This window comes from Fundulus heteroclitus, chromosome 16 (genome assembly GCF_011125445.2).
Source record: "Fundulus heteroclitus isolate FHET01 chromosome 16, MU-UCD_Fhet_4.1, whole genome shotgun sequence".
NCBI classification, from domain to species: Eukaryota; Metazoa; Chordata; class Actinopteri; order Cyprinodontiformes; family Fundulidae; genus Fundulus; species Fundulus heteroclitus.
Window position 1 is genome coordinate 31,439,037 of NC_046376.1, and position 25,961 is coordinate 31,464,997.

A 25,961-nucleotide genomic window follows, 5' to 3' on the forward strand; every position below is an offset into this window, starting at 1 on the left:
ATGTGAGAGAGTTCAGTGGCTGTGAAAACTGCAGCAAGAGAATCTATCTTACCGAGATCTTACATCAGAACATTTTATTTCCTAACGGAACAGCTCGGTGAGCTTTGATTTACCTTCAGAGGCATATTTCTAGTAAAACAACTCATGTGTAGTCCCCCTCTGCTGTGGCCAAGCTTTGTCTTTGTCTGCTGTGTGATATTACATGTGCTCCTGTATCAGTAGCCATGTGTCATTGACTCTCTTGCTTTTCTTCCACCCTCTGTGTCCTTAGTCGGCAAAATTCTTTCATCACTCTTTTCTCCCTTGCCTGGGTCAGGTTTATGGCTAAGAAACGCTAAGGAATGGGAATGGATGGAGAGATGAACTGTAGATAAAGGTAGAAGATGGATAGAGGGATGGAGAAAGGAAGGATTCAAGAGGCAAAACAAGCATTGAATACAAATGAGCTGACACACATAATGCTCGCCCTCCCTCCCTCGGTTTCCCTCTCTCTCTCTCTCTGCTCTCAGCCACTGTCTCCCTCGCACGCTGTTTCTTCCCTCTCACACACGTTCTTGCACTCTCTGCTTCTGCCTGGCGTCCTCTCGCCGGATCAATGGAGCACAGGGGGTGATTTCAGTCCCTTGATTTATTAGTCATCCCTGGTTGTTGGAACAAGCCAATTAGGAGCATTCTGAGTGTCTGCAAGCGCGCGTGGACGATCCTGAGACAGGAACGATACTGCTGCTGCTGTCTCTGGCTGCTCCCTTACGCGTTACTGTGGACCAGGAGGAGGCAGGGAGAAGAAGGTTGCAGGGTGGTGGGGGGCTTGGAAGAAGAGGAGAAGGAAGTACCGAGGGACAGACTACCGGGTGGACAATTTGACGCTACTTTGGCATCATTTGTTCTGTCATGGCCAGGACATAGGAATCCACAGCAGACATCAGCTTTGCTGCAAGCTATCCAAGGTAAGTAGGCAGGGTATGATGAATGAAATGACAGATGGCAGGTTTTCCTCTCCTCTGATTGCAGAGATGGGTTGAGGAATCTGCCTGCCTGAGGTGCTGTGAGAAAACAGTTTTGGTTCTTTTTTTTTTTTTTTTTTCTCATAAAAGGTCTTCGTCTGCACAGTAAAGGATCTCTTGCTTGCATTTTTCCCAGAGTCTCTCCAAGTGTGCCCCTCAGTGTGTCTTAGGGTTGCCTCCCGGGGGTATTCTGTGGTATTCCCCAAAGAGAAACCCCAATTATACAGTGTTGGATTAATCCTGTTATGGTTTATAATCCCTGCTCTGTTCTTTTCATAGGAATATCAGTTTGTCACATAGCCAGAGGGGGAACTATGTTTGTGCTGGGTTTTTGTGACTCAACTTTACAGTCAGGATAGGTGTGTTGCACACCTTCCTAGCTTCAGTGTCCCCATCTGCCCAACAGTATGGCCACAACAATAGAGCCAACACCGACAGGTATGGGACTACAATAACCACAGTGTATGGAATTTGTTTTAACCACAAAAAAACTCAAAAGTAGTCCCATTTGAAGTTTGCCTTAAGCCGTTCAGATGACACAGCCAAGGTATTGAAGAGGAGACTCCAGTCAGATGAGACATTAACTAACGTTATTGGCCTACACACCAAACACCATGAAGCAGAAAAACATATTTTCCTGAAACATCAACCTGAAGACATCCTCTCTATAGTGACTCGTAGTTCCTTAGCATCATGTTTTAGGAATGCTTTTCTTCAGAAAGGATGGGGAAGTTTCAACTAATGCTGAACATCATGCTGGTCTCACCAGCCCCCGCCATGAAACATGGTGGTGGAAACATGATGCTGTGGGTATGCCTTGCCTTTGCAGGGACATTGCGCTCATGAGTAAGCAACATTGATTTGCTTGTTGACCAAGTTTTCCATTGCTTTAATGCATATGCAGTCAATGGTGAGAGCCCCCTGCTTTCTGCTGACAACAGGCAAGACTAGGTTTTGCAATTTCTGCTGAAACGCATTGCATCCCACCCCAGAATCACAGAGGATTTCCTGTTATTTGATTGGCTGGGGTGTGGTTGGAGGAGGAACTTGCCCAGGGATTCGTCATGCAAGAACCACCATTGCTGGGGAATTCTGGGAGAAAAACTGATGAGGCTGTAAAAGACCTGGTACTGGGATCGAACTACACCTTCCACTAAAACAGCGGCGCTAAACCTAAACCCAGAGCTACAGTGGAATGGTTTGCATCAGAGGATATTTGTATGTTAGACCTTAATCTATTCAGAAGTTTGTGGCAAGATTTGGAAATTGTTAAACTCTTCATCCACCCTGAATAAGCATGAGCTATCTTATACAGATGAATGGAACAAATTGCCCCAAATTACATAGTTCTGGATTCATCTTATCACGATTTCTAAAATTAATTTTGTCCTATAAATAGTAATAGATGGCTTCCACGCAGCCACCAATGTAGCGCGATTAAAAATAACCAGTGTACAAAATTAGAAAAATAATATTGACATCATCCTTAGTACAAAAGGCAATTGAAAGGAGGAGATTGGTTCTGAATAGGTGGAATGGTTAAAACCCCTATTTTCATTTGTTTCTTAATAATAATAATAATAATTAGCTTTACACAAAAGAGAACAGCTGAGTAACACTATATTTACCACTGCTGAATCTTTATAAATGCAATTGCAGCACAAATGCATATTGAAGCAGAAAAGGCCACATGATATGCAAGGCCATTTTTTTTTTTTTTTGCAAGGACAAAACTGAGCACGACCCAGACTGTTGTGTCCAATTAGTCAGTGTGTGTGTATATTTCTGCACACATGCATATTTCTGTGTTTTCAATGTCCTGGAGCATGGTGGCAGAGTAGAGGACAGATGGCTGCCCAGGTCTCTACCCTTTGACCGGAGTCCTCGGAGCAGCAGGGCATTCAAATGTCCTGCTAACCCTGATGTTTGGATTTGTGTGTATGTTTGTGAGACAGTCAGCCTCCCCCTCTGTTGTTCCTCTCTCTTCTCACCACCACCATTTTGATTTTCGTTATTGTGATGCTGTGGTTTGTGGAGTGTCTTTGGTTTGGCTCTATTTAATATCTGCCTCTGCTGACAGCTAAACTTAATTTTCTCTGAATGATAGATGGATTATCAGAATAGGCTCTTTGTCACATTTCTCTGCTAATCTAATCAACCCCAGCTGAACTCTTTCCTTTCTTCACATAGTCATTCACATTAACAGAGACCAATCACTTGATTTTATTCTCTGTTATATAGATGCATGTTGGAAAATAAGTGCTGCCATGGAAGCAATGCTTTCCTGCTACCTGGGCATGCTGTGTTTTTTTTTTCCAAACAAGGTTTTAACATTAACAGTTATTCTGTATGCATCCTGTGGGACTTTAAGAGTTACAATTTAAAAGGACAGTGCAGATTTTTTTATGTGGTGAAAAGCTGAAGAGTATTATAATCAATTTGCATCTTATACAAGGTAGATACATTTTGTAAAATCAGTATTGTAGACATTATTTCTTTCAGTTTCAATATTTTTAATTGAGCCGCTGACTTAGAATTCACACCAGATGTCACCAACAACCGAATCAATCCAAGCAAATTGAAAACATGAAGAAAAGGATGTGCAAAATTACATAGAAAGCCAAGGAAGCAGGTAAAATCTATTGATATTTAACAAGCATTCCTGCTGCTCTGTGTGCATCAACATCATTTGATTTTAATTTTAAACAATAAAAAGGTCTCTTGTTGCCAAATACTGCACAGAGTGGTACAACTGGACAGCTTTACAAAGTCTTGATGCAAAACACACTAAATGCAATTTTTCAGTAGATGTCAAAACTACTGGATGATGCAGTAACCAATATTGAAGCAATAATCCATAAATGGAAAGAACATAACTTCACCCTAAGCCAGCCATAGCCGGGTGCCCATCATACAATTTTTGATAGAGCAGTCAAATAAATTAAAGACCCAAGTAGTAGTCACTTTACTTTTTTTTTTTTTTTCACTGTAATTCACTGCAACACACTGCACAACACTCCATGGCTGAACAGAAACTGCAAGCTTAAAATGTGCTGCAGAAGATTTGGACCAGTCTAATGCTAGTTTAGTTCGATGAGGCCAAAACTAACTTCTATGGAGGTAATTTCACACACCGTGTTTGGAGAAAGAATGGTTCTGCACTCCATCCCAAAACTACCATGCCAAATCTGAAGGTTGCAGGGAGGAACACCATGATGCGGGCAGTGTCTTACAGTATGGTACTGACAGACTTACTGTAGCTGAAGGGAGGGTAAATGGAGGAATGGTCCGGGACATTCATGATAAGAAGATAAAACAAGTGTGGATTTCCAAGAGTGACAATTAACCAAAACAAGCAGCCAAGGAAACTCTTAATTGGTTTTAGAAAAAGACAATAAAACTGTTAGAGTGGTCTAGTCAATCACCTGCCATCTAATTCAATTTATTCATATAGTCAATTCACCCCAAATATGGATTCAAAGAGCTTTACAAAAAGAAGTCAATCAGTCCGATTGAACAAACAGATTTCAAGTCAATTACACACTTTCAAAATCTAGATTCCAAATTCCTGAATTATTTATTTTATATTTAGTTTTTAACACATTTTCATGACTGAAGTAGAGTTTGTCAATAATAAGTAGGTTCTATCAGCAATACCTTGACAGGGAGGCATTTAAGAGGCATCCTGATCAGATGCCCAAACCATTTCCTGGAGAGGAAGCGAAACGTCTTCAACTACGGAAATCAAGTCCAGTTGCTTTGTTTTTTACTACTTTTTTTTAACTGACTCCTTTAAATGAGGAGGAGCAGCAACTTCCCTGGCTGAACTCGGAAATCTGTCTTTAATAATGAGCCCTGTCCAGGGAACTCGTTTCAGTTTCTTGTACCTGAGATCTTGTTCTTTTGGTCATTAACAATAGCTCATGGCTAGATATAAGGCTTGAATTTCAGATGAACGGGTAATCTTCGCATGTTTTGCTTAGCTGTTTATTCAGTATGAAAGACTGAAGCAGGGCTTGCGTTACTGTATCCCCCTCTCCATCCTACCGTCGCCTGTAAGGAAGAGCCCAACATACATGAACTCCTCAGCTTGAGGCTGATACTGACCCCTGACCCGAATCGTAATCTTCTGAGCTAATTCTTCAAATAAGGTTGTCAGGATGCGACACGAGGAGGGAGGATCTGCGCCAGCCTCCAGCGTTTTTCCTGTGCTTTGCATTGAAAGCAGTGAACAGATTTTTCCATACTAATTGAGCTGCACACATGCAAAATTAGCCCTTTGGGAGTGCCACCAAAAATACTTCATTCATATCAGCCAAGTTATGTCAGCAGCCTGCATATACATCAGAGGAGTATAACATAAACTTTGATAATCATTTTAGAGAAGTAATGGCAAAATGGCAAATGGCTTGTACTTGTATAGCGCTTTATCAAGTCCAACGCTCCCAAAGTGCTTTACACTACAGTCAGTCATTCATCCATTCACACACACATACACACCCTGAGTATAATCTATAGGCTTAGTGTTCTGCTTATCAGAAATTAATCACTAGGCTCTTTTCTGCTTCATTTAAGGCCACTCGAGCCTTTTCCTCAAGATATAATTACACCTTTGGGAAACCTGCCAACTCATGCTCTCTGATGGGCCAAAGTGTGGGAGAGTTCCTCTGTGCTGCCTCACACCGGGCCAGTGAAATGCAAAGGAACATCTCAATTGTTCTCTTGAGGTGATGAGACAGCAGCCATTTTCCCCTCTGTTTCATCATCTCTTCTACTGTCTCTGTTGGTTTCCTTCACTTGCAGCTTCTGCTTGCTCGCAGTGACAGCTGCGCCCTTCTTTTCTTTTACTTTGGAGGGGGACAAGTATCACAAACACGGCTGTGTCCACAACAGGGCTTAACTCCAACCAGTTAACCATTAAAGCAGTCTTGGTTGGCATGTTGCGATGTTCTGAAAGCTGCTAAGAGCCTGGATTTATGTTTTATTTATCCCCCAGGCTCTTTTTTCCCCCCGGCAGAGAGGGTTTTTAGGAGAAAAGCTCTCCAGCACATAACAGATAGTATTTGTAGTGGTTAGCCTTACAAATTCTGGCAAACAAAAGTGTGACAGCCACGATCACACGGCGCTTGTTGTTGGCAGCCTGTGCTGGTCTTTAATGTGTTTGCATGTGGGATCTTCCGCCTTGCTGAATGTCTAATTTTCTGCAAGTATGAATCAAACACAAAGCACCGAGATATTTGGCAAAACAATTGTCATAGTCATGTGAACTCATTAAAGCTGTTAACATTTGGAAACCTGCATTCACATTTAGCACTGAAGCAACTGAATGTACAGTATCTGCCCGTGCTACATCAGACTGTAATATAGATCTAAAAAGTTTACATTTGAAAAAATATCATCTTTCAATTGGAAATTTATTCAGGCCACTTAATTTGAAGCGCCTTTTGGTTCAATAGCATCATTGAGTCCTCATGAACAGTGTTTGAGCAAACAACCTCTTGATTTTGATAAATCATAACCAAGATAAATGTCATCAACTATCATAGATGGGACGCAGTTATTGAACTGTCACTGTTGGTTTCGGTATGACTGATCACATATGAAATATAACATGAAAACAAGATTTACAGTAATGTGCAATGGGTTAAAATAACCGTTTTTTTTCCTTTGCTAGACATGTTTGAAGTCTGTCCAAGGTTCTCTATAGTTTCTTTCTTTTATTCCAGTCTCATTAAGTCAAACCTCGGCATTATAGACCATGGTGTGCAGCTGGTCTGTAAAAAGACGTGTTGAGGTCAAAAGTATAAGTATGACTACTAAATAATCAATATCTGAAAGACATAACTGGACCTGGGAGATGATTTATCTTTCAGTTGATCATCTACTGTGTATTTACCATGTTTTTTATATTTATTTTGTTTTTTGAATGAGCAAACCATTTATTAATATTGCTGTAATAGTAACATAAAAAAATAAAAATTGGTGAGTTTAAAAAGTGATCGAAGCACAAACTATAAAACTGTAACCTTGATTAGTGTATCTCTGTGAGATTTTTGTTCAATTAAAATTTTTAAGCAAGTATTTTGTTGGATAGTATAATTTTGTAACTTTGTGTGAAATTCTGAATAACGTTAATTTATTTGTGAAGGCCCTTAGAGTTTTTGGTTCCTACTTTCCGTTCCTGAGTAAGCAGTGTTAGAGTAAGACAGAGTGGGTTGACCTGAATGAGCTATATTTGCTGCTGTTTGATGTATGGTGTCCAGCAGTTTGGGTAAAAATAAAGAAGTTGGTAAGAAGCACAACTGTAGCCCACACATGCAACCTCAGAGACTGGAGAAGCTGTAAGACAACAAATAAGGGTTTCAATGGATTTTCATGAAAATGCATTAGGTACACTAAACCTCCTACAGAGTTTAAAATTAAAATGTTAGGAAGAAAAATTATTTTAAAAAAATTATCAGTCTAAAGAAATTAAGGAAAAAGGAATACTAGGCTTTTTAAAAACATATCTGTATCAGCAGGATTGTTTAAAACTCAGTCACTACATAAACCAACAAAAGTGCTTTAAAGGGGACACATCATGCAAAATCCTCATTTTTATATAACTTTTCAAAAGCCTGACAAAACGTACGTACAGGAATACAATTTCTCTTCTTCTCTTTTTAACATTTTATGAACTTAAATGAACAGCTGCCCTCTCCCCTTCTCATAGATAGATAGATAGATAGATAGATAGATAGATAGATAGATAGATAGATAGATAGATAGATGTGCATGTATGCTTATGCCTGCAAAGAAATCATAAGCAAATAGCAGCAATTTCATACAAAACCACACAGTGAGACTTTACTGTGAGACATCCCAAGCTGGTAGTCTGTCTACGTACAATGTTAAATAACAGTCTCCAATGCTTATAGAACCTGTCAGATGAACCTCTAAGTGTGCAAATTTGATATTATCCAGTTTCAGAAGACCTAAAATGTAGCCAGACTTGAATAGATGGTGGTTGAGGAGACTTCTATAGTAAAATAATTAGCTTACAAGCAATAAGGGAAGCAAAAGTAATGTTTTGAAGAGCTGTGGTCCAAAAGTCGTCTGGGGGCTTGCCAAAGATGACAATATGTGGGGTTGGAATTAGAATTTAGTCTAGTACGTCTAAAATTGTTTTAAATAATGTTTGCCAAAATTCTGACTACTTGGGACATGCCCAAAACACGTTGGTAAGATTGCATAGGGTCTGCAAGCATCTACTACATTTCTCATGAAATTTATCTGGATAGAACTTTGAGAGTTTTTCCTTACTATAGGGCAATCTGTGGAAGACTTTAAATTGTATTAGTGGCAAGGCAAAGGCAAGGCAAGGCAAATTTATTTATATATCACAATTCAGTACAGAGACAATGCAAAGTGCTTTACATGATTAAGATATAGGAAAATAAAACAGAATAAAAGCAAGAAGGAATAGAATGTAGAAACAAAAACAAGCATTAAAAACAGTAAAACAGTTTAACTAGAACAGCCAAAGGCAATTCTAAACAAATGTGTTTTTAATCTTGATTTAAAGGAACTCAAGCTATCCGCACTTTTACAGTTTTCTGGAAGTGTGTTCCAGATGAGCGGAGCATAGGAACTAAATGCTGCTTCACCGTGTTTGGTTCGTGTTCCAGTTATGCAGAGCGGGCTGGAGCCAGAAGAAGTTCAGAAGTGAAAGTCTGGCACGAGATGATTGTAGCAAAATTGTTTTTATAGGTTAAAGCATATCGCGCTGCACTGATTCGTCTCCTCCTCCGCTTTCTCTACAGCTGCAGAGAACCTGCTTTGCTACACACACACACACACACACACACACACACACACACACACACACACACACACACACACACACACACACACACACACACACACACACACACACACACACACACACACACACACACACACGCACACTGGTTCAATCAGCAGCCAGTGCACTCCAGAGAGACAATATCAGTGTGTAAAATGCAAAAAAAAACCTAGTCAGTAGATCTGAACTAAATACAGCACCTCCGTCTGCATCTAAAAAGCTGAAATGTCCTTTATCTTTTATTTTTTCCCCCCTTTGGACGTGATTCATGGTTTGTAAATAGTAAAAGAGTTCACAGTCCACCAACTTAGGATTACATGATAAGTCAGTCTTAGGGAAATGTGTGTTTTCTGTGTAAAAGGAAAATGAATGGCTCTGTTTCTAACCTGACCCTAGCCAGATGGATTTCGCTCCGCCTAGCTCCACTCATCCATCTGGAACTGATCCATAGGAATGGTGTTTCAGAAGGCTGAGCCTTATCAAAAATCCTTGCATATGATTGGATAAGCCACCTGTCTGTCATCTTTATCGACGTGCTATTTCAACCACTCACACTGAAGCTAACCCGTGACGCTGATGAGATCGACGCAGGAAAAAAACAAAACTTTTTTTTTTCAAATGTGTTTGCGGCTCTAGTGGCACGCGTTTTATTGACAGTGAGCTGACAGGAAGAGGGTGGAAGACAGGCAGCAATGCGCCGCAGGTCAGAGTCGATTCCGGGCCGACCGTGTCGAGGACTGAAGACCTCCAAATATGGTTTGCGCTAACCGCTAACCGCTCCGCCGCGGGCACGCCCCGGAAAACAAAACTTGCCAAATCCGGTCGGGATTTGGGACTATCAGCTGTTTCCACCAACAAAAGCCTTCAGAGGCGTTCTCTGATGTTCTTTTAATGAAACAATATTAGGTTGATTGGACAACACGGAAGAAATAGCAGCATCAATGTTAACGCTTGCTTCCTGGATGCTAGCCGCCATTGTTGAATCAAAACAGTCTCACGTCACGGTCGCTTCTCCACTACGTCATATCTATGAAACTCCAGCCCTGCGTCTTGATTGGCTGGACAATAAAATTGATTGGAGAAATCACTCTCTATGGGAGATGTCCCAGATGGATGTGAGTGAAGCTAGGCGGAGCTAAGCGGAATGAAATTCAGCAGGCTATGGTCAGGTTACTCTGTTTCATCATTAGTACCAAAATATCAGTCTTTCGGAGCTGTGGCAAAAAAAGTTTATAATTAACTTAAAATGCTGAAAATATCCAGTAAAGATTTTTACATTTGATATCTGGTACTTACAGATATTCCACACAAACATAGTAAACATTTTATAATCACTTTTCAGCCACGACAAACAGATCCCGTTCCGGGTTTCCCACCTCCCTGGAGAGACCTGCCTTTCAGTGGAGGACTGGCACTCCCTACAAGTCTGAATACAGAATCAAAATCAACTCATAGCCTTTATGAACTGACTGCACAGATGAAGTTTGGAGGTGTACTTTCTTGACTAAAAACATTTTAAGCTACTTTTTATGATAAATTGAAGCAGGGGCGATTCTAGGATCTGACCTTTAGGGGTGCTCAGCCCCCAGTGTTGACTGTGATCCCTGGCATTAACAACTGGCTTTCCATTTTTAGTCCAGATGTAAGATTCTTAGAGTTGACTCATTTTTGAGCTAAAGGTCGTCAAACAAGCTACATTATACAGCCATCTAAAAAAGTGACAAAAAGATTGAAATGTTTTCACGCAATAAAACCTTGTGCATTTGTAAAACCTGCATGATGGCAATAGTTAGACTATCTATATTGATAAAAGTGAGAAATAATTTCCCTAAAAACAAAAAACTAACTTAGCTTTCTTAAAATGTAATTTTCTCTGGCTTAACAGAGCAAAACATGGTAGCCCACAAAAACCTTTTGCTGCACAGTGTTTGTCAGCTGGCTGAAAAAAGGGCTGATACTACTACACTTTACTTATTGTCATATTGCTTTGCTTACAAGAGAGACAAATTTAGCAGTTTGGATATATATACCCAGTTGTGGAGAAGCATATATATATATATATGTATATATATATATATATATATATATATATATATATATATATATATATATATATATATATATATATATATATATATATATATATATATATATATATATGCCATTTGATATGCAGTCTCATAAATGACATAAGCCTGCCATATATTATGGCGGTCTCATGTCTTCTATTAAGCAAATTACAGAGCTGCGTTCTGCTTTTTTTATAGCAGAAAATATCTGTGGTCCCATCATGGTCTGACTGTGAAACAAAGATGCATGGGCGTAGGTTTGATTTGAACTTTGGTAGGGACACCTACAAACAAACCTTCCCTGACGTCATTGGTCCAACGCAATATGCATGCTCCTATTTTTTTATGCTTGACTTGAGCGTCAGGGCGCGTTTCGTCTGTCTAAAGAGAAAAGTAGTATATCTTGCTACATTTATACAAATTTTATAACCACGACACACACTAGATGCTGTTTGTTAATGTTTAAAGCATCACAAGATTTGATGAATGTCGAATTGGGACTTTTTTCCATTTGAACTAACAGCATCAGAGACAAACGGTAAATATGTGCCTATTTAACCAAATATAGTCACAATATGTCTGTTGTCTATCCTGTATTTTCTTTTGAAGATATAGAAATGCGCAGATAAACCCCACCCTTATTTTTTTATCTAAGATACTCATCATCATAAAACACAGCAAAATTATTCATTCAAGGGACTGCAAATACATTTTTTGTATTTACTCTGCACTGGAAGTAGAAGTGTCACTGACACTGACAGCATTTCAAATATTAAATTCAAGCAACAAATGTACAACTTGGCTGTAGTTACTTTGTGTAACCCATTTCATGTAATTTATCTTAACATTCCAAACACATTTCTTACATCATATATCTGAAGGGTAGATAACAGCTTCTCCTTACCTACATCTTCTCAGAAAACAAATTATTTCCCTAACAATAGTGAGTTGTCAATGTTTAAATGTGCAGTAAATCTTAATACATAAGGAGCATGGAGGACCCAATACTGTACTTTGAGTAAGTTTGGTGACACCAAAACTGAATTGTTGCATGTCGTTTCATCATTGAGAACAAATTAATATACTAGTACGACTATTAAAGAACAGCAGATTAAAATTTAAGATATGTAAAGGCCTATATTAAATTAAATTTTGCAACCACATCAACAGATTAAATAATTTCTTACTTTTTTGGTGTACCAAATTACCCTCGTAATGATGTAATATTTTATGGGCTAAGCCCCTGATGATGAGAATATCTAGCTCCGCCCCTGGTTTGTACTAATTTACTAATGGACAGTGTGGAAATCTTTGAACAATAAAACCAATGTAAAAAGTGTTTCTCTGTTTTATTTGTCTTTATCCTAATTCTAGACGTAGAAATAGTCCAATGAATAGCACTATTATTTTGTGGAATCCTAATCATGCTATTATAACTAAGCAAAAGTCTAAACAAAAAATAGTAGTTGTTTAGGCGGCATCTTGTGTTTTTATACTGTATATTGCGTAAATTAAATTACACCTGCTATTTATACCTGAACTGCCTCGAAGAGTCGACAATAAATGAAAGCAATAATAGCAACGAAATATTGGTAAAGGGGAAACCCTCACCTTTTCTTTTTCAGACGGCTGTGGCTAACAATCAGAATTTTTAATAGCCTTCAGTCTTTGTTTTTCCATCTTTCCAGCAGTCTTCAGAACTCCTGCCTGGCACAGAATATTAAGTTTTATAAAAGAGATTAGGTTTTTGTTGATAAAATGTATTATACTTCAGAATTAAAGGCTATTTTGAAATGCTAACGTTGGTTACTTACATTCTCAAGTTCAACAAATTAAAAACACTCTCTCCTGCTTCTGTTCAGAACTGCACTCAGCAGCTTTCCCCTATTTTAGTGCAGATAATATTTAGTTTCTGAACTGGGACTAGTTTCGTAGCCTAGTGTTAATTGTGGTAACGGCAGTATCCCAGTATGAATCAAAACTTAAATCTCGCGCTCCAAGCACGCACGAACATGCACGCATACACACGCACTAGAAAACAGCCAATCAGGAAGAGTGAAGGTGGAATTTAAGGCAGCAAAACCAATGAGAGTGGAGTTAAAGAGCACACAGCACAGTCTGGTGTGCTACAGATTTAAAGGGACAGGAAAGAAAAAGCAGGCGCACAGCAGCGTTGAAATGACACCGCGGGAACGCCGAGCGCTTCAAATGGAGGAGCTCTGGGCGAACCTGTGCATGTACGCACGTCTGGCAGAGCCGAACCGACACGTAGGGATACTCTGAATCAGTCATTTTTTAGGGGTGCTGAGCTAAGATTTAGGGGGGCTTGACCACCCCTAAAAATGGCCTAAATATGCCATTAACTGAAGGTATAAAATCAATAGGTTTGTAAACTCACCATTTCCCTACTGCTCTATACTCCCCCGTGTGGTGGTCAGTTTAGCCTTGCTGCACACAACCCCCGCCCCTTAAGCAAAATCCCGGACTTGTTGAAAAGTCCTTACCTCAGACCAGGACCTTTTTTCAATGAAAGTAAAGCCTGAGGAAAGTGAAATCCCCCATGGTGGGCTTTTGAAATCCCAAGACTTTTGACGTCTCATTGAAAAGAACCCAAAGACAATCTTCCCTTTGTCACTGCATTAAACAGGGCAAAGCTTCTCTTTTGAACACTTCTTTGGCATTGTAATCTCTACAGTCCCTGTTTTTCTTCTTGTAAAGACTTGCATTTCAAATAGGTATCAACCAATTATTAAGCTACTTACATGTGACAAGCTCATTTGATCCCCCTTGAGCTGTTTTAGTTATTGTTTGATACAATCTTTAAGTAGTTTTCAGTTTTCTTCAAAGTCATTCTGGGATTGTTTTCCATTGTATAACATTTGAGATAATTTTGCTTTTATAGTTAAAGTATGATTGATTTTACTTCTTCAGAGATTAATGCCCTATAACCAGCAGATACAGCACTTCTGCCATAGTTCTTTAATATGGGAGAACTGTTCATCAATTGTTCTTTTCACAGAGTGAACAATTTCACTGCAAACACACTAGTTTTATTATAATGATTCAGTTGCACAGAAACAGCAGCATGTCGTAACTGTTTGACATTGGTTTTCTATTGCTCTGCAAAACCTACTGGTACTTAATTTCCCATATAGAAGTAGAATTTCTACCAAAAATAGTCACCGCAAAACAAATTAAGTAGGTCCTCTGGACAGGTTCTTCTTTGTTGAAACGTTCCATGTCTTCTCCAAGAAACTTCTTCTGTCTGAGAAGTTTAAGGTAAACTCATCAGTGCCTTTGCATAGTGGCTCAACGAGTTAATTGTGACAATCAAATAGGACCATCAGGCTGTAATCATAAGTGCTCTGGTGGTCACTTGTTGTTCCCAGAGGAACTCTGTGTCCTGTTCTCATCTTTCACCTGATTTCCCCTTTGGAGAGAGAGCTCTGATTGGCTTGTACATTCACCTGAACTACTCTTTTTGCTTTAGTTTAAGGAAACTGAAGGCTGGGCTTGGTCAAAGGAACAGAAAGGGATGGCGCTGGAGGAGAAGCCCGGTGTGAAGAGCAGCAGCTCTATTGTTCCCTGCTTCTTGTTTGTAGAGGTAAGCAGCATTATGTATTTTTCATACCAGAACGGATGAAATCCTGAATATGTACCATGCAGATCATCTTAACGTTATCATATCAATTGTCCATCACCTGTTTCTATGGGCTCTCACCTATTCCCAGCAGGAGTGTTTCTTCAGTGAGAATCTGAGATTTTACACTCTTTCTGACCGTGCAGCTTCTTCTTTTTTACAGCCATTTCCTCCTTCCACATTTTGTGCCATATCTTCTGTGGTGAATATTTCAGGCTGAAGAGAGGAGTTCAAAGACAGCTTGGTAAACCTTTGTGTCATTGCTGACGTTCTCACTAGTGGATCACACATCCTACACTGTTCCCGCACCAGCAGCATCTCAGGATGTGTAAAAGGGCTACAGTTGTTCCACGCCATGTTGAGAGCTTTTCATCTCATTTGCAAACTGAATGATTCATTCAGCTAATAGGTAAACAACAGACCCAGTAGCATTCAAATTTTGTTCTTGGTTGAATATGGCCTCTTGATTTGGAGGCTTGTCATATGGACAACCCCAAAAGTCAGTGTATGTGGTAGACTGAGCGTGTTCGGACTCAAGCACCACTGCATCCCTCTTCTATTTTGCTCTTTGTCATACAGATGATTCAGAGGCCAGATAAAGTCCCTGAGCGCTCTCTATCTGAGATGAAATGAGGCCTGAGTTTTTTTTGGAATAGGGCAGAGGGAACAATCCAAAACTCTTCTAGTCTCAATGTGCTAACTATCAGCTGTGTAGCCAAGATGCATCATCCATTCAATGTGGACATGCAATACACAGAGATTTGTGTCATATTTACCAATCTGTGATTTTTCTTAAGGTTTCTGTCAAAACAAATTTCAGTTAATCTAATTTCTCTGTAAGATCAGTGGTTAGGCATTTAAATTACATTTTCACAAGCGTTCTTGCAATAAGTGATTATATTAGAAAAGAAGGGATGTTACCTCAATGTATGTGAGAGGAATTGCTGTGAAATAGGGTTTCGCTGTTTTAATTATTTAATTAGTTAACTTTTCAAACTGTCCTTAGCATCATATATAAGAGATTTGCATATTTAGTAGTATGGAAAGATCAGGCTCTGGTGTCGGCCTTGTCTAAATGACAGTGGGTGTGTTGAAGCAAGTGTATGATGGCATTTTCAACTCTAACTCCATGGCAATAAGCAAACTGCAGGGGGGTCCTGATAGCTGCTTGTTTGCTCACTCTGGTGGGACAATAGGAGTCTCTCTAGGACCTTCATGATATGCAATGTCAAGGCAATAGTTCTAAAATCACTGGAGACTGTTGGCCTTCAAGCAGCTGGGGTAGACATTCAACCTTATTCCGGTTCAGTCTCTCCACTTGCCCCTTCACTTGACTTTTGGAGACAGAAAAGTGGAAGAGGGAGGCAAAGGGAACAGCACCATCTTCTGATTTGGTCACGAGCAAACATGCAGGAGGGTCCTGGCTGAGGTGGAAGATAAAACATCTGGGGTGTGACATGGAAGTCAAAGTGGGTGTGATATCTGTTTGGCTGTGGGCCGAAGAGGAGGATGTTGAGCCTTTTCTGAACAGAACTCGTTAAATAATACGTTCAGGTCTTTTTCTCTGTTCAGACTTCCATCTGTCTGATCCTCCTTTTTCTTGAAGCCTGTGATCTTCTTCATCTCTGACCAAAACAATTGTTCTGCTGGAGCTTGCTCTCAAGCATCTTCTTGTACACTTCCTTGCTGTATCTTATCTTGACTTTAAGTTGCGTATGTATACTCCTCAGTAATTCCCTGTCTTCCCTCCTGAAAGTTTTTTTTCATTGAGCAGTTCCTTCAGGTCACTGGTGATCCAGGATTTATTGTTGGGGAAGTATCTCACTGTTCTGGTAGGGATAGTTATCGACATAGAAGTTTATATAGTCAGTCACACACTCAGTTATGGCCACACTACATGTGGGTGGCACAGTGCATGCCCTTAAGGGCTTCTTAGACTTCTTCTGACCATCTTCTCACAGTTCACTGAAGGTTGCCTTTTAAAAAAGGCTTGTATTCTGAGCAGATAAAATAAAGATTGTGATCTGATTTGCCAAGAGGAGATCTTGCTTTTGATGTGTATGAGTCATTTCCATTTGCATAAAACAAATCCAGAGTTTTATTTTCTCTAGTAGAGCAGGTGACAAACGTTGGAAGTATAAAGTTGCATTCACATTGGCACCACAATGTCACCACTTTTGTTTGCTGTTGATTGCCTGACATTATCACCGGCCAGTTGCACAGCAGGCAACAGCAATTGCACAGTGGGGGACAAGTCAGAAACACAGTAGTACAATGGCGCTATCCAGTGACGCTTTCACTAAACTGCCTCTCCAGTCTCCTCACTCACTTTTTTGCAGACTTGTCTGAGTAGTAATAATTGGTTGAGTCATACAGCTCAGGCCGACCGCAGACCACCACTCTCAGTTTTTCTTCCATTTTGAATGAAAACTGCTTTGTCTTCGCTGCAGTCCTTTAACCTGACAACAGCCAGATGCATGTCTCGCTCCACCTAGCTCCACTCACATACATCTGGGACATCGCCCGTTGAAAGTGATTTTCTCCAACCAAAAACCATCACTTTGCATCACGTCGCTTTGCATTACATCACTCCTGTGTGGCACCTGTGCATAGGGATATCATGTAAATATGTTGTTCGGCTTGCCACATTCATGCTCAATGTGAATGCACCTTAACAGAAACTGAGGCATGATTTATATCACCAGATATTGCCACAAACACATTAGGACGTTGCATCTGTCTCTTAGTTGATGACGTTACATGCAGGCATGTTGGCAAAAGCTGATGGCGGAAAGTAGACTGTGACATGTCCTGGATGACACCATCTGTTGTTCATAAGCACCATCATTCCACCACCTTTACTATTGCCACTCTTCTTCAAATCTGTCTGGTCAGAAAGCCTGACAGAGAGACACTGGAGTCGGCGTGCAGCCATGTCAACTTTCCTCCTTGTAACAATTTAGTATTTGTTAGAAGCATAAATTCTGCAAATCAGGCAAAAAAATTTAATAAAAAAATGGAAAGTACAAACATATATTTAAATAAAACTGAATTTCAGCAATATTTGATTCAAAGTTAGAAGGTTTAAGACCTATTTGTAGCCTCCTTCTATATAGATATTGTGTTTTGTACTTAAAGTGAACAAATCTTTCAAAATCCACTTTCTTATCCCTTAAAATATTTTGTTGTGTACTTTGGGTCTTTAGGAGTGAAGAAAAGCTGATGTTTTGTCTGTCCAGGTATTATGTGTAAACTTATATTCTGTTTTGGGTCATATAGTTCAAGCCATTGTGTTCTCCTTACTCTCTATTACATTTTGAACAATTATATCAAAGTTTTTGCTGTGGAATGGCTGAACAAGGTCATGGACTTTCGATTTACTAATTTTGTGGCACCGTCACTTTTGTTTTTTTGCTGCAATTTTGTAGTCCAAGCTCAAGGATGCCAAAGCTACAAGTAAGTGGTAGGCGTAATTAACCCACTCAATTCATTACACCGTCCCCCAGCACACTACAAAAACGGCCGAACAGGTTGAAGTGGAGCTCCTCTTTAGATTTGAAAAGACAGCACCAATATGAGTTGGTCTCAGATGTTTCACAGTACACGAGGAAAATATGGGCCGTGGGGCTACAATAAGCAGGTATTCAGACAAAAGCATTGCAGTTCTACTTTATAAAGAACACAATTTACCATTAAAAACAGCAGCAGATGCAGTGTGAACAACATTGCAATAGATTTGGGCTAAGGCACAGAAAAAAGTTAGTGATGGCCTCTCAAAACAACGAGCTAACAAGCTAATGGTGGTTAACCTCAACAGAACGCAGAACAGAGGGGCAAGATGGCGGACTGAGTGAGACAATAGGCTAGTACAGGACTCTCAACTCTCACGCATTGACTGTGTGACACACACATTTCATTGACTTCACACGCAACACATGACATTTCTTACGCATAAAAATAACAAAGCCCATATGGGCTGTGGATGATCCGTTCACAACTCTGTCCATCCAGAACTCAGTCTAATCCCCGCCTTCTGTGGAGCTGTTTCAGCTTCTTTCACAGCTTGTGGCCACCAGTAATTCCTACTGCAGTTTGTGTTAACAGAGCAGCAGGAAGAGCGATCAGAGTTATAAATAATTTTGGTCTTAACCAGTGGTGAAAGTCAGCTGGTACCGTCTGGTACTGTGTACGCAGGAAGGAAAGGGGGAGAGTGGCTGCCAGATGAAGCCTTCATTCAGAACCAAGGCAGGAGTCAGTCATGGCTGCACGTTGGATCAGAAAATAGTTATGCTAACCAGATGCAGTCTAAAATGCCATTTAGTCTGTTTTATAAGTTTTGTTTTTATTAATTCAGCATTTTTTAAATACCATATTTTCCCGACTATAAGTCGCTCCGGAGTACAAGTCGCACCAGCCATTAACTGCATAATAAAGAAGAAAAAAACATATATAAGTCACATTGGAGTATAAGTCGCATTGTTGGGGGAAATTTATTTGATAATATACAACATCAAGAACAGACATGTCATCTTGAAAGGCAATTTTAAATAAAAATAGAACAGAGGCAACAACAGGCTGAATAATTGTACCAGTGTTTCCCACAGCGCTATCTTGGCGAGGCAGCCGCTTGGCCAAACTCACGCTACCGCCTCGCCAACATTCCAAAAAAAAAAAACTAAGTCGATATGCTTGCATGTTTATTTGATGGTAACAGCCGTTTTTTTGTTGTTGATTTCGCGTGTGCATAACAGGCGCTCCGCCAAGCTCCTTACTGCTCCTCTCCTCTCCCTTCCCTCAGACACAGGTGCATTTAAAAAAAAATCTGCCCACCTCACCGCTTTAAACTGGTATCATCACATATAAATTATGCTGATACCAGACGTTACCAAAAAAAGTGTTGTTTTTTTCTACAGTCACTTAGGAACCAGTGAGACGCAGAGCTTGAAAAGCTGCACCTATACTCATCAATTCCGGGGTTGCAATGCATAAAAAGTGCTATATTTCCTATAGAATTCCCCATTTAAGACTATTAGTGGGCTAAAGGCGAGGCAGAAAGTCATTATTCCGTCCACTCCGACCACAAACAAAACGCGCTCAAAGAACAACTTCAACCTCAGCCTTCGGCTTGCGTAATTATGCACCAGAGCGCCCTGCGCCATAAAGGAGATCTGTCTGGTCAGCGCGGAGACTGAGATGAGAAACCTGTCGCTGTGAAAGGTAATGATGATGGTTATAAACTGTGACAGGGTGTAAGTGTATGGAGCTGAAAAGAGGGAAACATAAGCAGCAGGATCATGCATAAAGACGCAGCATGAACCCCTGTGTGCTTTAAGTGTTGCAGCTGAGGGGAAAATGTCAGACCATATAGGCTTGATGAAACTCAGCCTGTTTCACCAATGAGGATATAGATCTGCACTGATAAACAAACCCATAGATTAAAGTGTAACAGTGTAATAATACAGCCAATAACTTAAAACTACTTTATTCAATTCAGTATTATTTGAACAATTGTGTTTTTTTTCTGTTTTAACCCACTACTGAACAATAGCGTGTTAACACTTCCCTTTCACTTTTTAAAAAAAGTAATACATGTCTACTTCCATGTCTGGTCGGATAAAAACTAGACTGAGTTGACTGGACCGGCTCTTCCAGGGTCCAGTCAGCTCTGCCCCCAACCACGCCCCCCAGCCATGCCCTGAGCTCCGCCCCGCCCCCGAAAATGAGCATAATCTCACTCTTAACTTTTGATAAAAGTGGAGAGGACAGAATAAGCAGCTTATCACATAAATTCAGTCACACAATGTAAACATCCAACAGAAGGTTTGACAAACTCCTTCTGGCGTAAAATATCAGTATTAAACCTACTTCTAATGAACTTTTTAGGCTACAGTATAGATTTTCTAGATCTAGAAAAGGATGGCAGTTTTTGCTACTTTTTGTTGCTCCCTCCTGTGGGTAATTGGTCTGGGCCGGTCCTCGCAGGACACGTTGGAGCACTTGAGATGTGAAGCTGGAAAAGTCCTCATTGTGTCCCACCCAGGCTTCAGGCCTTTGGCTTGTCCGGTCTGCACAGAGGGATCTAACAGGTATGGAGTCAAAGCTGAGTGGCATGCTGGGAGCCGTAGTAAGAGCTGTGTTGCATGCTGGAAGCTGTGATCAGGCTGCCATGATGCCATAACAATATTATTTATTGTAAAAATAATTAAATACAACTGTTATACACAACTGAGTCAAACATAGCTGAGCCAAAAGGCGAAGCTCTCGATTTACCGGTCGATCTACGTTCCTACCCTCATCTATGGTCACGAGCTTTGGGTCGTGACCGAAAGAACGAGATCCCGGATACAAGCGACTGAAATGAGTTTTCTCCGTAGTGTGTCTGGGCTCTCCCTTAGAGATAGGGTGAGGAGCTCAGTCATCAGGGGAGGACTCAGAGTAGAGCTGCTGCTCCTCCACGTCGAGAGGAGCCAGTTGAGGTGGCTCGGGCATCTGGTCAGGATGCCTCCTAGACGCCTCCCTGGTGAGGTGTTCCGGGCACGTCCCACCGGGAGGAGGCCCAGAGGGAGACCCAGGACACGCTGGAGGGACTATGTCTCCCGGCTGGCCTGGGAACGCCTTGGGATTCCTCCTGAGGAGCTGGCCCAAGTGGCCGGGGGGAGGGACGTCTGGGCCTCCCTACTGAAGCTGCTACCCCCGCGACCCGACCCCGGATAGGCGGAAGAAGACGGACGGACGGACGGACTGTTATACACAACTGTTCTTGTGCTTATAGTGGCACCATTACAGCCGTTTGTTTGGTTAACGCAGGAAATTAAGAGTTTGACTTTTTAATTCAGGGGTGTCAAACTCATTTTGGTTGAGGGGCCGCATTCAGCTTAATCTGATCTCAAGAGGGCCACACGAGTAAACTCATTGCAAGATTAAATAGAACTAATAAAAGTGGACTTGTTGTTAATTTTTATATTAAATGAATTTCACTTTTACACAATATATTACAGGGATGGGCAACTTCCATGAAAAAAAGGGCCACTTTTTTTTCAGCACGACCATTGGAGGGCCATATGACCACGCACTTCAAATAATTGGATATGAAAGACGCTACAAATTATTCTCAATAAGAACAAATTTTAGATGAATTTATATCTGTATGTTTACTGCACCAACATATAACTATTTTCTGCATATAAATGCATTTTAATATGTCCTTAAGCAAAAGACAAACCGTTTTGTTTAAAAAAAAATTGCAAAAAAGGAATTTAAACTCCATATCAATGCATTCAGGAGCATTGGTGATTTCAAATTTACAAGGAAAGAGGCATAAAACGGCACATAACTTAACTCAAACAATAATGTGTCTATCCAGAAACAGTGTGGGCTTTCTTACAGTACTGAATGCTCTATAATTGTATTTCTGTTACTTTTTGATTATGCACATCTGTTAGCTTTTTATTCTGAAAAATCTAATGTCCCATGCTCCTGAATACACCATAGCTTTCTGACGCTCACGAATGCATTACACTGGTCGGTGAACGCAGTGCTGCACATCTTCTGCTTAAGACAAAGCTTTGCAGTTTCAAAACTCGGCTCTCACGGTTTATGTTGTGTGTGAATGACAATAGACCAAAAAAAAAATTCCACATGTCTATACTTCTTCCCATTTAGTCTGAAAAATGTGACTTTCTTGGTCAAGTTTTCCCTTTATTCCACTGCTAGTGGCCAGGGCTCTTGACTTTCTTCCTCGCTGTTGCAAAGCGGCCCATGCCCGCTATTGTTTGGGTACGGCCCCCTATCGGTCAAAAGTATAATTAAATTTTTTAATTTTATTAATTATTAAATTATTATTGATCTATTCGCGGGCCGCACTGAGTGATGATGAGGGCCGTGTGCGGCCCCCGGGCCGCCAGTTGCCCATCCCTGATATATTATGAATAACCTCAGCGTTTTTAAGAAAAGTATGTGCAATTTCAACAATACTTTTACTCAGTTAAACATTTACTTGTGCATTATGCATAAGAACTGATAACAGTGATTGTACAATGTTGAAAAATATTTATTCACATTTTTTAAAAACAGTCCTGCATGACAAAATACATCAAACAGATAAAAATTAAGAAATTATTTAAATTTTTCCACACCTGAAGCTTAATCTGCTAATTAAAACACAGGCCCCTCGTGGACAATATAGGAACTGCATATTTTCAAATGAATGAAGTACATGTTTTTTTCAATAATTGTTTTATCATTCTCTTCCTTTTATCTTGTCCACTTGTGAAAGTCAAATCTGATGAGCTCTTTGTGGCATCTTATTGCCACATTGCCAGACAGGACACTGTCACTTTTTTTTTTTTTTTAATAATGATAATGCATTTAGACACAGGGCCGGACTAAATTGTTCGGCGGGCCGGATGCGGCCCGCGGGCCGTATCTTTGACACCCCTGTTTTAATTAATCCTGTTTTTATGTAGACATAAGATGTCTTAAACTCAACTTGCATTTCTAACCAACTTTGAGTTTTAAACAAATTTGATCTGACTTACGTCATTTTAAAGTACTTAACCCAATTTCTGTGTTCCATATGGAGCAGCTGAGAACAGATAGTTGCACCACCCGAGTCAGTACACACCTCTGAAAACACTGGTTGCTTTGGTTACAATGTAAAAATTGTAAAAGTTCTTTTATTAGGCTACTTTGCCAAATGCCACCCACACATCAGTGCTCAGGTCTTAGCCAGTTCATCTTTTTACTCTACATAGATGTGTGTGTTTGTATGTGTTTGAGAGACAGAGTATTCCTGTCTGTATGCACAAGGTTAAAAAAGTAGTGAGCAACCAGGGCCAAAGAAAGAAAAGCAGCTGCTGTAACCTATAATGTAGAACTGTAAACAAGGAAATGTTTTCTTTAAAGCCAGTAAAAGACTCACGTCAGTAACTGCATTTACTATCTAAAGGCTATTTATCAGCTAAATTACATAAGTTGTGAAGGCAATTTATTAACGGCGGGAGAGTGAGACAGTCCTGTGTAATGTGTTGAATTTCTGACCATGTATAAGTAGATTTGAATGTACATTTGTAGTTAAAGGATTACCTTTTGTTTAGATTTTTATTTTTTATTTTTGAACAGTGTCAGTGTAATGTCACAGCCTGTGGCTGTTTGTGTATTTCTGCTCTGCTGCATTGTGGATGACGTCACGCTGCTTTCTCAGCTCAGCCCCTGTAATCAGGTCTGAGTTTCTACACCTGCAGCAGCGCTAATTACTAAGAGTTGCTGCACCTGCTGAGGTCATTCTTTATACCAGTGTCTCACTGTTTGTAGCTGTCAGATTTTCCAAAGCCACCAGGTTGAATAGACCTTCCAGTGTTCTTTTACTGCCTTCCTGAGATTGACCCAGATTGCTCTGCGGACTTCTGCCTGTTTGCTAGTGATGGTGAGATGAGGCCTCATGAGGCATTGAACCACTGGAGCCAATTGCCTCAGGAATCGGTTCATTACTCTATGCTTCATTTGCACATGAAACCACCTACTGCCCAAATGCACAATCACAGTCAGAAAAAAATGATGAAGATTGCCTATATTTTTATCCTTTAGAGCCCTTTGGAATTACCATTAATAATTTATACCCATTAATGTATCTTATTATTATCGCGTGTATATTAAAATATCGCACAATGACTGACACGATGAGGTCGAACAAGCAACACGCTAATTGCAAGACAAACTCCCTAACTCCCGGACCACTGTCGCCCCTTGAGAAGACAGCATGTCAAAAATGAATCTTGCACACATCCAACTGCTGCTGTAGTTGTTAAAATGGCAATGTGTTTGGTTAGATGGAGAAAACAGGGCTGCGGATGTTCAATTAAGAAATTGAAACTGTAAGAAATTGAAATTTGTTACCTAATGAGGATTTTCTTTTCCGCATTATAAGGGAATACTAATAGGATAGACATCAGCCATTATCTGTGTTGTATTGTGTTCCCATCACACTATTGTGTGTCTTCTTTTCATTTCATTGGCATAGGAAGACATGAACCACAGGAAAACAACAAATATCATACACAGTTTGATCACTGCAGAAACCAGGCTGCCACTGATCTTTCTTTGAACAAGCTAAAAAGAGTTGCTGCATGAGCACAGCAGCTCACATCGCAGGCGCAGCTTGCACCGCAGCTTGTGCACGCCATGTATACTAGACGTGCAGGGCCAACACAGAATCAATGCAACTGCTACACAAATGTCAGAGTGATGTCACAAAGGTGTCAAACTTCTGTCCTCCAGGACTTATGTCCTGCAACCTTTAGAAATTCCCAAAGTCCAGTACAGCTGAAACATGTAATTAGGCCATTAGCAGCAATCAGTAGAAGCTGTGTGTATGAGAAGGTGATTAAATCATGTGATCAGGTGTGTTGGAGTTTGGACACATTCAAAAGTTGCAGGACACCAGACCTTGAGGACTTGAGTTCGATATATCTGCCTTATGCTATGCGATTCCTCTACACTGTTAAAGATAATCATCTAGCAGAGCTTGAAAATTAAAGTGAAACTGATGACTTGTCTTGCTTTATGAATTTGTTTCACTATTAATCATGCAACCAATCAATAAAATTCAAAAACACTTGTTGGTGTAACTCATGTCATGGGGTTTCGTCAGTTGCTATAGATAGTGAATGGCTGCAGGCAAGAAGGATCTCCTGTACTGGTTTGTCTTACAGTTGATCTGGAGAAGTCTCTGACTGAAGACAACAGAGTGTTGTCCATGATGTTCTTGATTTTATGAAGAATCCTTTGCAAAGTAATGTCGAGAGGTTCTAGAAGGGCCACCAAAACAGAGCCGGCCTTCTTGTTGAATGTCTTAAAGACGGTTGCTCTGATGCTGCAACCCCAACAGACCAGAGATCACGCTCTCCACGACAGACTTATAGAAGATCTGCATTATGTTGCCACAAACCCTGAAGGACCTAAGCTTCCTCAGGAAGTATAATCTGCTCTGTCCCTTCTTCTAGGTAGCTTCACAGTCCCATTACTTGTCTGGGTAAACACTGAGGTATTTATACTCCTCCACCACCTCCACTTCTTTTCCCAGTATGGTAATCGTGTTGGTCCTTTTCCTATTTTTCCTGACATCTACAACCTTCTCCTTTGTTTTATCCACATTCAGAATGAGATGTTTGTTTCCACACAATGTCACAAAGCAGTCCACCAGCTCCCTGCACTAAGCTTCGCGTCCATCCAACGACTGCAGAATCATCTGAGTATTTCTACAGATGACAGTAGTCTGTCTTGTATTGGACGTATGAGATGTAAAGAGTGAAAAGGAACGGTGAGAGTACAGTACCCTGTGGTGCTCCTGTGCTGCTGACTACCTGGTTAGACACACAACCATTCAATTTCACAAACTGGGGTCTGTT

General features: G+C 40.4%; 1 protein-coding gene across 6 annotated transcripts in view; it reads left to right on the forward strand.

The window, feature by feature from the left end:
* Window positions 1–714: 714 nt before the first annotated feature.
* plppr2a (phospholipid phosphatase related 2a) overlaps window positions 715–25,961 on the forward strand; it is a 90,708-nt gene continuing 65,461 nt past the window's right edge. For 3 of the 6 annotated variants that reach the window (XM_036148459.1, XM_036148456.1, XM_036148455.1), the window contains exons 1-2: window positions 864–947; window positions 14,407–14,520. In XM_036148459.1, coding sequence (XP_036004352.1) covers window positions 14,452–14,520 — 69 coding nt within the window. In that variant the 5' untranslated portion in view covers window positions 864–947; window positions 14,407–14,451. Of the gene's footprint in view, window positions 948–14,406; window positions 14,521–25,961 lie in introns of all 6 variants that reach the window. The other 3 variants (XM_036148460.1, XM_021319197.2, XM_036148457.1) reach the window with 2 other exon arrangements.